This window comes from Aquarana catesbeiana, linkage group LG02 (genome assembly GCF_042186555.1).
Source record: "Aquarana catesbeiana isolate 2022-GZ linkage group LG02, ASM4218655v1, whole genome shotgun sequence".
NCBI lineage: Eukaryota > Metazoa > Chordata > Amphibia > Anura > Ranidae > Aquarana > Aquarana catesbeiana.
Genome location: NC_133325.1, coordinates 667,669,191 through 667,686,641, shown reverse-complemented (window position 1 = coordinate 667,686,641; position 17,451 = coordinate 667,669,191). Strand labels below are relative to the sequence as shown.

The 17,451-nt window shown below is 42.2% G+C and overlaps 1 protein-coding gene across 5 annotated transcripts in view; it reads right to left on the bottom strand.

Annotated features, from left to right (window-relative positions):
• Positions 1-17,451, bottom strand: part of MYO1C (myosin IC) — a 333,223-nt gene that overhangs the window by 189,890 nt on the left and 125,882 nt on the right. The window contains exon 1 of one of the 5 annotated variants that reach the window (XM_073616645.1): positions 287-748. The exons of 3 other annotated variants lie outside the window; for them this stretch is intronic. Coding sequence is in view for 1 of the 2 variants with exons in the window: in XM_073616643.1 (XP_073472744.1) it covers positions 309-326 (18 nt within the window). In the remaining variant the exon portion in view is untranslated. Of the gene's footprint in view, positions 1-286; positions 749-17,451 lie in introns of those variants that run through there. One more of the 5 variants, XM_073616643.1, reaches the window with a different exon arrangement.

The following is a 17,451-nucleotide window of genomic DNA, read 5'->3' as shown; positions in this document are numbered from 1 at the left end:
ACTGCACTAGAGCAAAAAACAAAAAAACATACAATTATGGAAACTGAGTTTGTGAAGTTGGTAATATAAACCCTGTGTCTATATAGGCACATAGTACTCAGCCACCCCAAATACCAATAAATCAACTTTGTATTCCTGTATACATCCAGAACACACCCTTTTTTTTGCTCCCTCTCCTTTGCCATATGTTCTGATGTTGGCTTTTGTCTCTCTTCTGAAATACTTAAAGTTATTGCAAATGAAACATTGATAAATTAGCGACTGCAAAAATATAGAAGTTTCCCACCTGAACCCAGCAAGAAGCTTACCGCTGCTCTGTACTTCATGGTTACAGTCAGGGACTCCAATGTCAAGGGGAAAAAAAAAAAAAAAAGCTCTGAAGCGCTGCAGCCAGCAGCCCAGTTCCCAGGTAAAACTTTCACTTCGTCAAATCCTGTAACACTGCATCAGTACAACCAGAAGTTACAATGCAGACTTAAATAAGGAGAAAAACATTCTTCAGTCATCCAGCTTTTAGGATCAGCAAAAAATACAGTTTTACTGCATTTCTACAGAATCAAAATCCAAAGCAAAACTGCAGTGCTGCCTGAAGGTTATGTGAAAAGAGCACATATAAGAAGCATTATACAGGCTTTTTTTCCCCCCCAATTCCCAGAGGGGAAAAAAATTAGAGCTAAAATGTGCTTCCAGACCAAGTTCAGGCGTCACTGGCGGAGAAAGACAGGAATGAAAAGGAGGAAAAAAAAAAAAAAAGGGCTGGGAATCTTGGGCTGCAGCCCAAACCTAATAAACACAACACACAAGGCAGGGAATGAGAGCTTGTGATTGGTGGCCTCTTATTTCACCAGTTCCAGCGTGCTGCTGCACATTTCTTTGCTGTAAATGACTTCAGAGTACACAGCACATCCCAGAAAAAAAAAAAAAAAAAAAACACGGAGGTGAAGAAGTCAGGTGTAAAGAGAAACAAAGGAAAACTTCTGTACACAAAACATTCCTTGTGCAAATGCCACATTTTCCTCATCTAAATGAGTACTCTAATTTAAATGGTTGCTCAAAAATCTAACTATAATCGTTTCAAATATTTACATCTGAATATTCTGAAAGAATGCAAAAGTTAAAGTTTAAATTGCCCAAGTGCCACAGCTTCACACATTCCAAGGTGGCTGGCAATCAGGTGTACAGAGGCATTTAAAAACCATTTCACGAGCATGCATCTCTAGGTGCTTACACTTAGGTGTCCTTTTATGAAACTGAGATCAGCTGCGATCCTGAGTCTCGCCGCTGATCTCAGGTCATTACGGCTACCAGTTTATGAAACCGAGGTAATCAATGGAGAACATGTTCTCCGCTGATTATCTCAGCACAGTGAGAATCTTAACTGACTGTCACAGAAACAGCCAGTTTATGAAGGTGCGATCTCGGCACCTCACTGGCGATCTGTGACAGAAATCTCACTTTCTGATTCACCATTTCAGAGGGTATATATATTATAGAGAGAGAAAGAGATTTATCTATCTACCTATATATTTTTTTTTTTTTTTTTTAGATGTTCATGTCTCTGGCTGGGTTCACACTTGTGCGATGCGTCAACCAGCATGATTTCTATGCGGGTTTCCACATCGCACCTACATTGACATCTGCGCACCACTGCGGGTGTCAATGTAAAGTTAATGACACCCCCAGATCATTTCACAGATCGCAGTGCGAACTATGTAATGGTGCAGGAATCGGATCGCATGGGTGTTCACACCCATGTGATCCGATTCCAGTGCGGATCAAATAAAGGGTCCTGTACCATTTTGGTGCAAATGCAATATGATTTAGGGTCGGTTCCCACTGCTGCGGTGTCTGAGATCGGATATGATTTGCACCGCACTGCAGTTCAAATCACATCCGATTTCTGTGCGATTTCAGCCATAGATAGTATGGCTGAATTTGCATTGCATTTGGACCAAACTCGTACAGGACCCTTTTTTTGGTCCGCAGCAGAATCGGATCAGATTCCTGTCCGAGTTTGCAGATCGCACTGCGATATGTGAACTGATCTGGGGGCGTCGTTAACTTTCAGGCCTGGTTCACACTTGTGCGATGCCAGACATCGCACAGGCACCGCATGTAAATTGCAGCGCACTACCGTTCACATTACATGGGATGTCTGTGCGGTGCGATATCAGCCGTACAGATAGTATGGCTGATATCGCACTGCATTCGGTGCAAACACGCACAGGACCCTTTTTTCTGTTCAGACCAGAATCGGATCACATGTGTGTTCATACATATGTGATCCGATTCATGTCCGAACTGTCAGTTCGCAGTGCGATATGCAAGCTGAACTGGGGGTGTCGTTAATGTATTGACACTCCCCAGCGATTCGCATATGGCAGTGTGACTTTAAAGTAGTGCCTACACTACTTTGGTCCAGCTTTCATGCGACTTGAGGGCCATAGACTTCAAAGTAAACCCTCAAAAGCCGCCTTAAAAGTCGCACGTGCATGATATACAGGTGACTGCAACTTTGTAGATCACAGTCACATTGTTAAAGCCAAAGTCTCATTAAAGCTGCACTAAGCCAAAGTCGCACAAGTATTTTGTGCCCAGAGTTCCATTTATGTCCCACCCTGCTTAAAGTATCCATCAAAATAGTATTCTATTGCCTGTAGTAATCTAGGAAGCATTAGGCCTCATGCACACTGGACGTTAAAATAACGTTATAAGAACGTCAGTAGCTTTGCAGTGAGTTTTTCAACTTTTTTGCACTAGCGCTCTTTAACGTTTTTCTGCGTTAGCATTTTTTATCTGAAGAAAAATGTTTAAATGTTTTTTTCAATGGATCAAAAACGTTAAACGCTGGTGAGCGATGTTTATCAACGTTTTTCAGCGTTAGAGTTTTTACAGCTGAAAAACATCTCTCAGAACCCACTAGTTTTGTTTTGTTTTTTTACTGCTCAAAAATGCTGATAACATCCTATGTGTCCATGCACACATAGGCTAACATGATGGAGAGTTTAATGACTGTAGAAAAAAACGTCTACAGCCAAAAAACGTCAAAAAATGTCCAGTGTGCATGAGGCCTTAAAGTGTTACTAAACCCAGGACCCTGCATTCACTATATCTGGTCTCCCACAGTACACAGAACATGGAAATGCAATTATTTTCATAAATATAAAATGCTAAATACCTTTTTTCATCAACAGTTAGAGAAGTCTTGTGACTTCTATCAGTGTCTGGTTAAAGTCTGTAGGAGGAGTTTTAATTCTCTTTTGACTGTCCTATGAGGCTGCAGGACCCCCGACACGGTCTGGACAGTGCTGATTGGCTCTGTGCTAATCACATGCACTCTCCCAAGGACAGTGGAAGGAGAGGATCAGAGAAGACAGAATCAAACAGCCTTTTTACACAATGTGAAGGATTAACCCCTTATGTTCCACAGCAAGTATAACAAGCGTGCTTTACTGCATATACAGGCCGATTTTACTGTTATGGGTTTATTAACACTTTAATATATTAGTGACTGTATCTAAACGAACCCAGAACAAAATTAAGAAATGCCAGATACCTTTCTACTTATACTACCCCTAAGGCTTTATGCGCACATAACCTATTATGACCGCCCGCCACGGGATAACGCAAAACGCAGCAAAATCGTAAAGCGATTTTGCATTTGGCGGTCAAAAACGGCCCAATCCTGAACGCAATTCTTCCACATTTAGGAGAGGGGGGGGTTGAACCTCCTCTAAATCGCAGCAGCTCCTAAACGATCCTCAAAGCCTATGTGTACATGGACACATAGGCTTTTATAGAGTTGAGTTTTGGAAAAAAAAACGCCAAAAGCTCCTAAACTCAAGTTCAGGGGCTGTAGTGTACACGAAGCCTTATACACAAGAAGTAAAAAGTTAAAATGCATTGCCAGCTCAAAGCTGTTTGGTGTTGAAATAACTGGATAGCAAAGAGAAGAACAGATTAGGTCTTTCTAAATCAGAAGCTACAAATGGAAAGGCAGCCCTAAGCATTTCACTGCATGATCAATATCTCAAAACCAAGACAAAAATTTACATGAAAAATGTAGAACAGGTGGTGAACTTCTATACAAGAAATAAATGTTCATTTATAGATTACTTTAACATATGTGATGGAAGAACATACCCTAGCACTACCTGATACGAACAGCTCCAGCTGTTTCCAATACATCATTCATATTATCAAATATCTCAAGCACAGTATAAAAATCCATGCCTGAATAAAGTAAGCTTTGCACGACAACTCTGTTATAATGTAAGGTTTAATAAAGTTGCACTAGGGTCAAAAAAAATATTTCCTACTTAATGTAATAAACATAACATTTAGATCACAGTGCTCGTTCAGCCCCTAGAGATTGTGAAATGTAATAAAGGGATACTTAATGGAGTTGTAAACCCTCACGGTTTTTCCACCTACTGTACTACAGCTGCTCCCCCAGACTCCCCTACCCCCCTTTTTCTTACCTGAGTCGATCGTTCCAGCGACGGGGACGAGCACAGCAGCTCCAGCTGCTGTCACGGGGTCCTCATTGGATAGATTGATAGCAGGAGCCATTGTCAATCAAATCCAATGACAAGGGGGTTGCAGGGTCGAGTCCTGCTGTCTGTGTCAATGGACGCAGCAGGACTCGGGAGCATACCCGCGTGAGTGCCACCCTGGAAAACTGCTCTCCGTGGGGGCACCTGAAGAAGAGGAGCCAGGAGCGCCGCCGGAGGACCCCAGAAAAGGAGGATCGGGGCTGCTCTGTGCACTTACCTTGCACAGGGCATGCAAGTATAACATTTTTTTTTTTTTTTTTTTTACCAAACACATGCTTTACAATTACAATAGCAATATTTAAGCAGATTTCAATAAAAATATGCCCTGGACCCTCTGTATTTTACCAGGTAGGCATTTGTTCCACATGCCCACTGTATGGCCCCAAAGTTAACTTATATTTATTTTGTACTAGATGGCAACAATGACCAAGTACTAATCAAGGATGACAGCCCTAGAACCATAGTCCCCAACCACCCCTTATTTGGAGGGACTGTCCTGATTTTGGAACCAATGCCTCTAACTGTATCCAATTCAGTTCTTTTTTTCAGTCTGATTTATAGACCTTTAGAAAAAAAAATATTTAAATTGTTACTAAACCCACAACAGTAAAAATCAGTCTGTATATGCAGTAAAGCATGATTGTTATACTTTCTATGGAACCTAAGGGGTTTATCCTCCCCTTCTTCCACAGTCCCCAATCCATCTGATAGTACAGAGCCTCGGAGGCACTCTGCACATGCTCAGTTTGGCGTGTATTGAGAGTGGGCTTTTTTTTTCCTTGTAAGGGTGCATGTGATGGGCACAGTACCAATCAGCAGTGTCCAGACAGAAAGTCAGGGATCATGCAGCCTCATAGGACAGTCAGATGAAAAAGAAAACTCCTACAAGCTTTAACCAGTGCTCGGCCGGACACTGATAAAAAAAAAAAAAAAAAAAAAAGTCACAAGACTGCTATATACTGCTGGATGAGAAAAGGTATATAGCAGTTTATATTTACTAAAATAATTGCATTTCCATGTTCTGTGTAGAATGGAAGACCAGATATAGTGAATGCAGGGTCCTGGGTTGAGTAATACTTTAACAAGCAAAGGTATTATTGGTTTATTTTACAATCCAGGTGTTAGAAAGTTGTGACTAAAATTGGCCGTGCGTGGTTAGAAAATCGTTCGAAAGAGCAGTCGAAGTTGAGCGATCGAGCGTATCGAAATTATTAAAATGCAAAGTTCTACGGCAAAAAAAAAACAAAAAACGAACAGTCATATTAGATTTTGAGCCAGAGGCCTGATTCACACCTATGTATTTTTAGTGCTTTATGCATTTTGCAGATTTGCACTACGTGTTCCAAAGGAAACCATGTTAAATGGACTGTCGTGCAAATCTGCAAAATGCACTAAAAATGCATAGGTGTGAATCAGGCCTAAACGATCGATTTCCTAAACATCAGTAGCGGAATCAATCGAAAACAGTTTGAAAAAGTCTACAGCGCATGCTAAAATTTAACTCCAGATCGTGTAAAACGATCGGCGAAAAATATACAGTTTAGGTTGTTGATCAATATTTTGATAATTTGGTAACATATCGATACAATGATGGCCTAAGGCCTTATCGTATGCATATTTGATAGATTGTTAGAAATCCAACCTTTTTTTTCCCCAAACGATTTTCTAACCAGGAATGGCTAGCATTATGCTTGAAAATACTTTTAAAATTGAAGCTGCTGCCCGTGACACCAAATTCCAATTCACTGAAGGGGAAAGGCCCTACTAATCCCTACATCACCAACATGTCTTCTAGTGATGCTGGGGGGTCAGTGGGAAGAACCAGTGAGCAATGGGGGGGGGGGGCACAGAAGATGTACGCTGCCAGAAACTTTTAATTTGAAGGAAACTTCACTCAGATTTCTCTTCAATTTAGCGTCATTGAGGGACGTGGATGGTGTCTTCTTTCAAGGCACATTTTGAAAAGGAGGTCGTCAATTTGGGTCACTGACAAAAAGTCAGTAACCACTATTCACATACTTCTACCCTCACAGGTTAACTCTAAAGCAGCCATAGACAGGCTAATATCACAAAACTGACTCTATCATAAGTGAATCTACAGCTTTTATTCATGATCACTGACAATAAGCACAGCAGCTTAGTTTAACACATTTAGGATTGGAAAGATAGGGAAGTATGACAAAGTAATTTGCATCATTCTTTATGCATTTACTTGCTTGAATTTCAAGTGTCGGGTATTTAAAAAAAAATTATATATATATATATATATATATATATATATATATATATATATATATATATATATATATATATATATTGAAATACTTTAACCATACAGTGTTTAACCTTTACATAACCTGTCAGTCATAACCAAGATGGATATCTCCTACCTGCCTATTATTCCAGGACAGAAATAAGTAACATTACAGTAATTTTTTTTCCCCCATTATGCATACACATGTTGTATGTCCACACACATCTTTTTATAATTTTACAATATTTGTTTTTAGTCCTCCCAGAGTCATAAAAGACTGAACGGGTAAAAACTCCCTGTAAAAGAATGCAGGATAGTGGTGTTAATGACACCATGCCCTTCTAATGTTGAGGTCAGTTACTTTGCTCATGAATATTAATGCAGGCTGGCAGTATGAAATCTGTGGTAGAAGCCGCTCACAAGCAGTTGTTCTTTCTCCCTCTCCATGCCTGCTCTGCAGAGCGCCTCCACTTCCTTTTATGGGGAAAATATGTTTGCACTGGAAAAACTGAGTGCAGACGGGTCTGTGGCTTCAGGACAGAGCAGAGTGGAAAGATCCGCTTCCAGCCTGGGACACTGTCTGTATGATCAGAGTGCAGCTCAGCAAAAGAAAATCCACCCACCAAAAAAGAAAAGGCAAACAAACTCCCAAACTATCTTTAACATAGTAAATATTCATGTCAAGGGACTGGTCACACCAACAGTGCTGCTGTTCAGATTGCAGTATTTTTTTCACTGTAGCAAAAAGGTTTTTGCATTTTTTTTCCCCAAACATTACATGAAAAAATCTGGGCTGAAATCGTGCCCAAGTCAGACCAAAGTAGTGCAGGAACCTTTTCTAAGGTCAGAACGACGCGTGTAGCATCAGTTAAAACAGCGCTCATAGGGAAACATTGAATTTGACGTCATGCAACTTGTCATCTCAGTCTCCACCTAGGTTCATATTGAATCGATTTGACATGCGATTTGACATGTCAAAATCGTCAGCTATTGCCGGAAATGGCACTGTCCGAATCGGTGGGACACCGCACCGATTCCTAATAGTAGTTTCTGTACTACTTTTGGCGACTTCAGGGTGCGATCTGTATAGACATCTGTGCAGGAACCCAGGGATGCTGCACATAAAAGGTTTTCTACCTTAATACAGAGAATGCATTAGGATAAATACACTGAAATCTTTACAACCACTTTAAGCAAAAATTTGAATTCTCAGTATTAAATCATAAGTGCATAGTCTTAACTAATGAAAGCTTAGATTGGCAGTTTATTTTACTTACCTTTCACCTTGAAAGGATAACTGTAGGCTCTGGGTCTTAAGTCCCTTTGTACACACAGGCCGAATGTCAGGAGACATCAACCGGAAGAAGAAAAAAAAAAAAAAACAAACCACGCACGGCGACATTCGGCCCGTTTGGCTGGCTTCTGTCGAACGAGAATGCTGGAAAACCAGCGGTCGACCGGCTCCCGATCAGCACTCTCAGCTATAACCAGGTTGTTCTGGCAGAGGGGCCATCCCCCTGCCAGAACAACAGCTCAGAGGGGTGAGATCGCTGTACTAACTTTGAATCGGCTGAGTTGAATGAAAAAAAAAAAAAAGAAAAGAAAAGAAAAAAAAATATTAGCGTCTGCCAGGCTTTAGTGATTGTAAACCTTTTTGTTTTTTTTAATAAAAAAGCAAAACAAAAATACACGTTATACTTACCAGCAGCCCGATTCTCCTTTTTTGCAGTCTCCCCACCTGCACTCCTGGCTTCTCCACTTCTGCAAGTGCCCCAATAGAAAGGTGCTTTTCTATGCCACAGGTTTTTTTTACCATAATGCGTTAAGGTGAAAAAACCTTTAGGCTTTAGAACCACTTTAAAATTACCTGGAATCTGACTACTGCTGCTCTGCCAACTCCTTATCCTCATGTGGAGAACATATGGAGTCTCCTGATTGTACATTAAAGCATCACATAACAGAGGCCAAGCAGCTGAGGAATGTAAACTGTTACAGTGGTTTTTGTATGGTGGTGACTACAGAGCAAGAAAACCATATGTTATCAGCAAGAGTTCAGACAGATGACATAGGCAAACCTCACTTCTGACACTTAGCTTAAAGACTAATTAAAGGGGATAAATACGATTTTACACATAAGCCTGCAGAATTAAAAAAATTCTAGCCCACATATTGAGAATTTAGCATAAACCAATTGTGACCATGTTTAGGTACCTGCTCCCACTTCAGTGCTTCTTGCTTGGGCGAGAAGAGTTGAACTTCAACCCCCCTGCCTGTAACCTCCTGGTACAAGTCACATGTCAAAGGAGGCTGCGGGCTCATCCAAAAGCGCATCACATCTCACACATGTGCAGTGCAAAGCCGGCTGTGAAATAGCAGGAAGTCACAGCCAACTTCCAACAAGCAAGATGGTGGCGCCAAAGACCTGCAAAGAACAGGCCTTTGTGATGACAGTGCTAGACTCAACTGGTAAGTGTCTGTTTAATAAAGGTCATCAGCTACAGTATATGTAGCTGCCACAATTACATTTTTTTGTAAAAAGGACTGTAGCGCCTCTTTAATGATCCGTTGACATTATAGGGAGGGCCATTTAAGTGATTTGGTAACCGCTTGTGGGAAAAAAATGAACGATGGGGTTTCAGAGCTCCCCAAACGTAAACGAGTCCTTACTGTCCTGAGCCCCCTATAAGGCTGCTTTCACAGTGATACACTGTAATTCCCCAGCACTGTGGGTGCAGAGCAGTGCACCTGTGGCTTTTACTGCGAGTTAGCCGCTTTCTAAAAGCGCACCAAACCCACAGGGTATAATAGCAGTCTATGGCTCAGTGCAGCTAACCGCCAGGAAAGCTTCAGGTGCACTGCGGTGTACCTGTGGATCAGTGGAAAAAGTCTAACAACACTTTTGTCTAAGTGTTAATATGCCCTTAGCAAAAGTGCAGTGTATGTGATCACACTGATCTTTTCCTCTTCCAGCTTCTGCTGGCATTGCTCTCCAGGCTGCTAGAAAGGTCCCAGGCAAAATGCACTTGGTATCATTCTGCCCAAGAGAGGAGCCGACTCTACAGAGGAAGCATAAGCTTATGTGGCTCCTGCTCCTTCTGCATCTGCCTGCTTCCTTCGCTGCCGGCTCCATGCACTCTGATGCTCTGGGATGGCGGGTTGGCAACCCGTTGATCGCAATCTGGGCTTGCTGACCCACCATCCCAGAGCATGGGCTTGCCTGGTTTGAGGGGGAGGGCCACATCGGAGGGCTCAGAGGGCCACATGTGGAAACAAATCTAGTTACCTAGAAGCTTACATGTGCGTGGGAAAAAAAAAAAATCTGGACCCAAACTGCCTCTCTCATTTGGAAATGATGGACAGAACTGTGATGTTGATCATATCCCCCCTTAATCTCCTCTTCTCAAGAGGATAAATTCAGTTCCCCTAAAAACTTTCCTCATAGCGGAGTTTCTCCATGCCTCTTATCAGTTTGGTTACCCTTCTCTGCACTTTCTCCAGTTCCCCAATACCCTTTTTGTGACTTGGTGCTCAAAATTGAACTGCGTAGTCCAGTTGACAGATTAACATTTTTCACATTTCGATATTTTTTGGACTTTATTTGTATATTTACATGCAGTTTTTTTGCACACTGTTTTTGTTCATATTTTTGGAGCGTTGCGCTACATCATTTTGGTAAGTATTTAGTTTAGGAAGTTCAGAATCACTTATAGGTGTTGGCTAGCAACTGATTTAGCACTTATTTGGTTTGTTTCACGTAATAATTGATTGCACAGATTGAGTATTGATACACGTATTCCAGATGAGGTCTGATGATTTGTACAGGGGTAAAACGATCTCTCTCTGGAGTCTATACCTCTCAATACAAGAAAAGATTTTTCTTGCTTTGGAAACCAATGCTTGGCATTGCGTGCAATTATTATGCATATGATCTACCATGTTAATCGAGACCTAGCTATTATTGCTCACCAACACAGGAGTGAGCTCTTTCTCCAATTCAAACCTTCTCACATATGTTCTCTGACCTGATGAAGTAGCTCTAAGCTAGCTCATGTGATGGTAAAGGTGAACAGTGATCGCTAGTCCTCACTTAGCAATGTTCTGGCAGTTTTCATCAGGTCAGACGCCATTTGGTATGTAAATGGAAAACACATGTAGCAAGGGCATTATTTAATTTCCTTTCAAAACTACACAGTTTAATGTTATCTATAGATGTCGCTTATCTGCATATGCAGTTTTTTGGTGAAGGCGAACTAACCCTTTAAGCATGCCAGGCCACCCAACAGAATTCTACCCAAAAATGCCCCATAAACCTATATGTGGCAGACTGCTTCTATTACCACACGCAGCTGAATGCTATGATAATTGGCACCTGGTGAATAATGTGCCAGGCCACTTTGTATTGCAACTGTTACTGTCCACACCTGAAATCGCATAGGTGCGCAGTCTGCATTCCTGTGCAATTCAGTGCAGTGCGATTTTCAGCCCATTCATTTCAATAGCTTGAAATCGCACCAAAAGTAGTGCATGCGATTCTTTTTAAAGGGCACTGCACCGCATTACATGGTACTGCAGTACCACGTGATCAGGCACATGCACTGCGTTTTGAATGCAGTGCTGGAAATGTGCATGGAACCCCCAGAGAATTCCAGCAGAGAAGAGGAGCTGAAGAGCAGAAAAAAAAAATGATAAAAAACGCATCCAAAGGCTAGGCGTGTGTAGCATTTGAGCATTAACACAATTCTAGTGGCCAGAATAAATCGTTGTCTCTTGTGCAACTGGCAGACAGTTTGTCAAAATATTTTGTTAACTGCAACAGCAATAATGTAATTTACCTAATAGAATGTACGTCTCGTAAATTACAGTATGTTGGCTGTATGTCTAGGCCTATGATTATCAGAATCAGTGAGCATTTTCATGGGACCTCCTATGTTAACCACTTGCCACCTGCCCTATAGCAGAATGACTAGTTGTGATATCCTGACCGGACATCATAGGATGTGCCCAGGAAAACTCAGGGCACGTAGTGGGGCGATCGGATGTGCTGTGTGTCAGTCTGACAGACCGCAACTCCATGTGGTAAGAAGCCTTTGTTAGAGGCTTCATACCACGATCGATCAGCTGTGACCAATCACGGCTGATCATCGCATGAACCAGGAAGTGCCGGTAAACGGTTCGCTGACAGGGAGAGCCGATCGGCGGCTCTCCCTGTCAGAGGGGGGTCTGTGCTGATAATCAGCACATTGATCATCAGCACAGCCCCCATCAAAGGGTGCCCATCAGCTGCTAGCCTGCCCCCATAATAAACGCCTGTCAGTGCCCATAACAGTGCCCATCAGTGCCGCCTATCAGTGCCCAGTTTTTTTTTTTAATTGGTCTTTTTTCGTTTATAGCGCAAAAATTAAAAACCGCAGGTGTGATCAAACACCACCAAAATAAAGCTCTATTTGTGGGAAGAAAATGATGAAAATGAAAATTTAGTTTGGGTACAGGGTTGCATGACCGCCCAATTGCCATTCAAAATGTGACAGCGCTAAAAATTTTCCTGGGCAGGAAAGGGGGGGGGGGGGAGAAGAGTTCCTGGTATGGAAGTGGTTAAGGATAAGAGTCTATTCCATGTCTCCACACATTTCAAATATGAACATTCTGGTGACATGAGATCTTTTTCGTTTTGTGGTTTGGAAAAAGTCCCTCCCTCCTAGATTGTAAGCTCTAAGGAGCAGGGCTCTCTGATTCCTCCTGTATTGAATTGTATTGTAATTGTACTGTCTACCCTAATGTTGTAAAGCGCTGTGTAAACTGTTGGCGCTATATAAATCCTGAATAATAATAAGTTAAAAAAACCACCAAGGGGTGGAGATTTCCACCGCAAACTGTTGGAAAGAGGTGTGGTGGATTTTTAGTCTCCAATCTAGTACACCATCTGGTTTAAACTCAAGATAAGGGACTATTTCTCAAATAGTCCCTTCATGGGACTACATATCCCAGCATAACTACACATATGGCTTGAACGCAAGATATGATACAGACTTTTCTCCTTTATTTTATTTGGAGGAACCTTTTTTCTTGCTTTACACACTTTGTTTTTTCCTATTGTGTACAAACATATATCCATTGCTGGAAAGCACTTTCAATGTCTGTGTTGCCAGCATAGGACTACATATCTCAGCATGACTCCACATATGGTTTGAACCAGTGGCGGCTGGTGCTCAAAAAAAAAACAAAAAACAACACACATCAATTGCAGCCTCACTGTGCTCATCAAATGCAGCCACTGTGCCCATCAAATGCAGCCACTGTGCCCATCAAACGCAGCCACTGTGCCCATCAAACGCAGCCACTGTGCCCATCAAACGCAGCCACTGTGCCCATCAAACGCAGACACTGTGCCCATCAAACGCAGACACTGTGCCCATCAAACGCAGACACTGTGCCAAACGTAGACACTGCACCCATAAATTGCCACCACTGTGCCATCAAACGCAGCTACTGTAACCATCAACTGCCCCCAGCTTGACCCATCAATTGCCACCAGCTTGCCCCATCAATTGCTGCCAGTGTGCCCCCCCTCCCCCGCCTGGCACTTACCTGTCTCAGGTCAGCGCTGTCCTCCACGCTTCCTCCGAGTCCTCAATGTTTTCTCCCGTCCTCTTCTGCTATGATTGGACGCCTGGCATCCAATCACATCGCCTACTGGTTCAGGTGACAGGTAACCAGACCCGGTGCACCCGATTGGCTGAGAGGCGGGTCAGTGTTAGGGAAGAGATTTATTTGATTCCCTAACACAGCACTACGTAAGCAGCGAACGCACAGCAGTGCGCCCGCTGTTTAACAATTTGGAAACCTATTAGAGCCCACGGCTCTAATCAGGACGCCTATTAGAGCCGACGGCTCTAATCAGGCACTTCCAAAACACCCCCGCCGCTGTAATTCAGATGCCCGGCGCCCGACAAGGGGCCAAACACCTGAATGGGGGCGGCAGCGGCGACGATAGATTGATGCAATGCATCAATCTAGCTATTGGAGATTGACGGGTGCAGGAGAGAGGGGGCGGCGCTCCTGCGCCCTCTATGGACGCACCGCCACTGGTTTGAACTCAAGATATGGTGCAGACCTGTTTCTCATTTAGCTTATTTGGAGGAACCTTTTTGTCTTGTTTTACACATTTTTTGTCTTTTACTATTGTGTAGAAACATGCATCCATTGCTAGAAAGTATTTTCCATATTTGTATTGCCAAGTGCAACCCCTCACCACCTGTTTTGGATGTCTCCCAATTGCGGTTTCAATGAGATAATTGGAAGGTGTAGTTTGGCAAACAGTATATATATGTTCCGTTTTTTTAACTAGAAAATTGTACTGTGATCAAAGCTTATAAGCTGGAATGTGTGAGCCCCTCTATATTTTTACTCACTTCTTTTAGGTACCAATAAAGAAGGAATAAGTATGTTTGGAGTAGCCAGCTCTAGTCTTTGTATTTATGTCTGTACCACTGCAAGAGAGCATCAGAGCCAAAGCACACACTGTGCATTTTATCACAAGCCTGCAAAGGACATACACTGATTCTGAGCGTTGCATTATCTGCTTTTACAAATTAATATTCTGGCCAGTGAAATATATGAATGCTCAAACACTTGATGTGCCTAAAAGCATGCGACGGCCCCAGATCTGGCACCCCACCCCCCATGTAAATGAGTAGGGGTACACAGGTTTTTGACAAAGTCCTTAATTAAAAATGAAGGAGGTCCCCGTCATAGCTCAAATGTGTCTTCTCCCTCTGGTTCCTTCGCCTTCCGCTGATTTCTTCTGCAGAAGTTGGCTCCTGATGTTGTGTTAGCTCCAGTGTCTAATCTCTTATGTATCCATGGGGTGTGGCCATCCAGTGGTGTCATCAGGAGACCCCTTGTGATGTCACCACCCAGGGCATGATGGGCTGGTAATGTCACAAGGGGGTTGGGTATCCAGATGGGCACACCCCATGGCTATATAAGAAATGGCAGACACCAGCGCTAACACAACAGCGGGAGCCAGCATCGGGAGAAGACATCAGCGGAGGGAGAAGAACCAAAAAAGGAAGACATCAGAGAAAGGGGGAGAAGACATCAGAGAAAGGGGGAGAAGACATCAGAGAAAGGGGGAGAAGACATCAGAGAAAGGGGGAGAAGACATCAGAGAAAGGGGGAGAAGACATCAGAGAAAGGGGGAGAAGACACACTGGAGCTACGACAGGGGAAATTCTTCATTTTAAGTAAAGGACTTTGTCAAAAACCTGTGTACTGTTTTTATTTTTGACACTTATTTTTGATACCCATTCACATTAAGGGTGTAGGGGAAGGATCTGGGGGGCCCCCTTGTTAAAGGGAGCTTCTGATAAGCCCCCTGCCCGCAGACCCCCACAACCACCGGCCCAGGGTCATCCGGAAAAGAACCCACCCCCCATGTTGAGGACATGTGGCCTGATATGGTGCAGGCTTGCCCCCCCCCCCCTTTTCTGAATTGCCAGGCTGCATGCTCGGATAAGGGTCTGGTATGACTTTTGGGGGGGAACCCCTTGCCTATTTTTCTTTCCTAATTTTGGCATGGGGTTCCCCTTCAAGATCCACAGAGCACAAGTGGCATGCCACAAGTCGGATCAGTTAAGATGATGATCTGAATTTGATGTGACTTGCATTCAAATTAATGGGTTGAAATCGTGTCCAAGTCGGGCCAAAGTAGTGCAGGAACCTTTTTCAAGTCAGACCAGTTAAGACGGCTCTCATAGGGAACCACCGATTTATAACAGGTCATGCGCTCATAAAGTCAGAGTCGCACCAGTGTGAACCAGGTCTTAAGCATAGAAGTGGATTGGTTACTATGCACAGCTGCACCAGATTTAGGTTGGGTTCACACTGCTGCATGCAGCGGTTCACAGCAGGGTTCCTGTGTGTCCCTGTTCGGACTGAAATCAGACCTGAAATGCCAAATATTTGGCTGAATTCGAACCTGAAACAGACCAGAAGATGCACAGGACCCCTGTGCAATTCGCTCCTGAGATGTGTGAACCGGCTCCATAGAGAGCTAGTCATAATCTCCTGACATGCAAACTGGATGCGGGGGAAACCCGCATCCAATTTGCAATAGTGTGAACCCAGTCTAAGTCAGTCTCCCTCAATGAGGCAATTGAAAGATTTTTTTTTTTATATAAACATGTATGATTACATGGGTCTAACAGCCATAATTGTTCCTAAAAAGAAACTATTGGATTGTCCTAGCTTTTTGATATAATTTACTCCATTTCCAGAAAAATGGTTGATGGAGATGTCTTTTGGCTCTTCCCTTATCCCTCACAAAAACAAGCATGAATGATTGGTCAATCTGAGTAATGATCAGGTCCGTCATGCACTGCGATCAGGTGTATGGGTATCTTGAGACTTCTTTACAGAAATTCAGGAGAGAAAAAAAAAAAAAAAAAAATACTAAGCTACAGGTATAAAAGTGCAGAAAATGCAGACACCTGGACATTGTTACACATGCCAGCACCAGCCTGCAGTCCCTGCCTCTTTAGCCGAGTGCTGGGTTGTACAGATCTGCAAAAAATCCAATACTTTCTGGTTGTGCCAAAGCTTGAGCGCCCATCCTGAAGCCGCCCATCATAGTGATGAGCCAATAGGAATATGTAGGGCTTGGGACAAAGCAAGGTCCAAACCTACTAGAAGTGTTGGAGCTTTGCAGATCAGAATGGCCTGGCATTTGGACATGTTTGAGTGGACTGCAGGTTACTGAAGGAAGCAGCGGGTACCTCTAGATTATTTTCCTGGCAGTTTTAACAGGTTTTCGTTCCAATTCTTCAAAAGCAGGAATGTACATATGCTCAGGATACAGAGCTCTGCATCATTTTGCACAACAGCCTCCCATCTTTCACCGCCACAAGAACCAATATATATATATATATATATATATATATATATATATATATATATATATATATATATATATATATATATATATATATATCCTTTCCTACTTTGATTCTAGGCACCTGTAAGCATTGGGCATGTGAGCAAAATGAACACCCATCTCACGGCCTCAAACGCAACAAAAATCTGGGGTGGGGGTGCTTACTCACACATATGTATGGATCCAAGTGAATGAAAATTGTAATATATATATATATATATATATATATATATATATATATATATATATATATATATACACATACACACACACACATATATATATATATATATATATATATATATATATATATATATATATATATATATATACACACATACATAATCATAAAAAACAGATATATATAATAAGTATAAACATGAATTGTAAGCAATAAATAAATCGTGTTTATCCATAAAGGAAAAAGATCAGTTTTAAAGGCGTTCACTAGTTTATGCTGATATTTTTGCAAAGTAGAAAGATGTTTTAATATGAAAGGAAATATGCATCACACTGATAAGAAATGTTCCTCATATTTTGGTCATCTTGTCTAATGTATGTCAGTTATGTAATTTTTATGTTTAAAAACATATGTGAAATGTGCATAGAAAGAGAGCTTGCCTATTTGCACATTTTGGTTTGTCTGATAAGTATTCTGAAGAAAAAAAAAATGAATAAAACATACCCTTATTGATGTAAGAAAAAAAGCA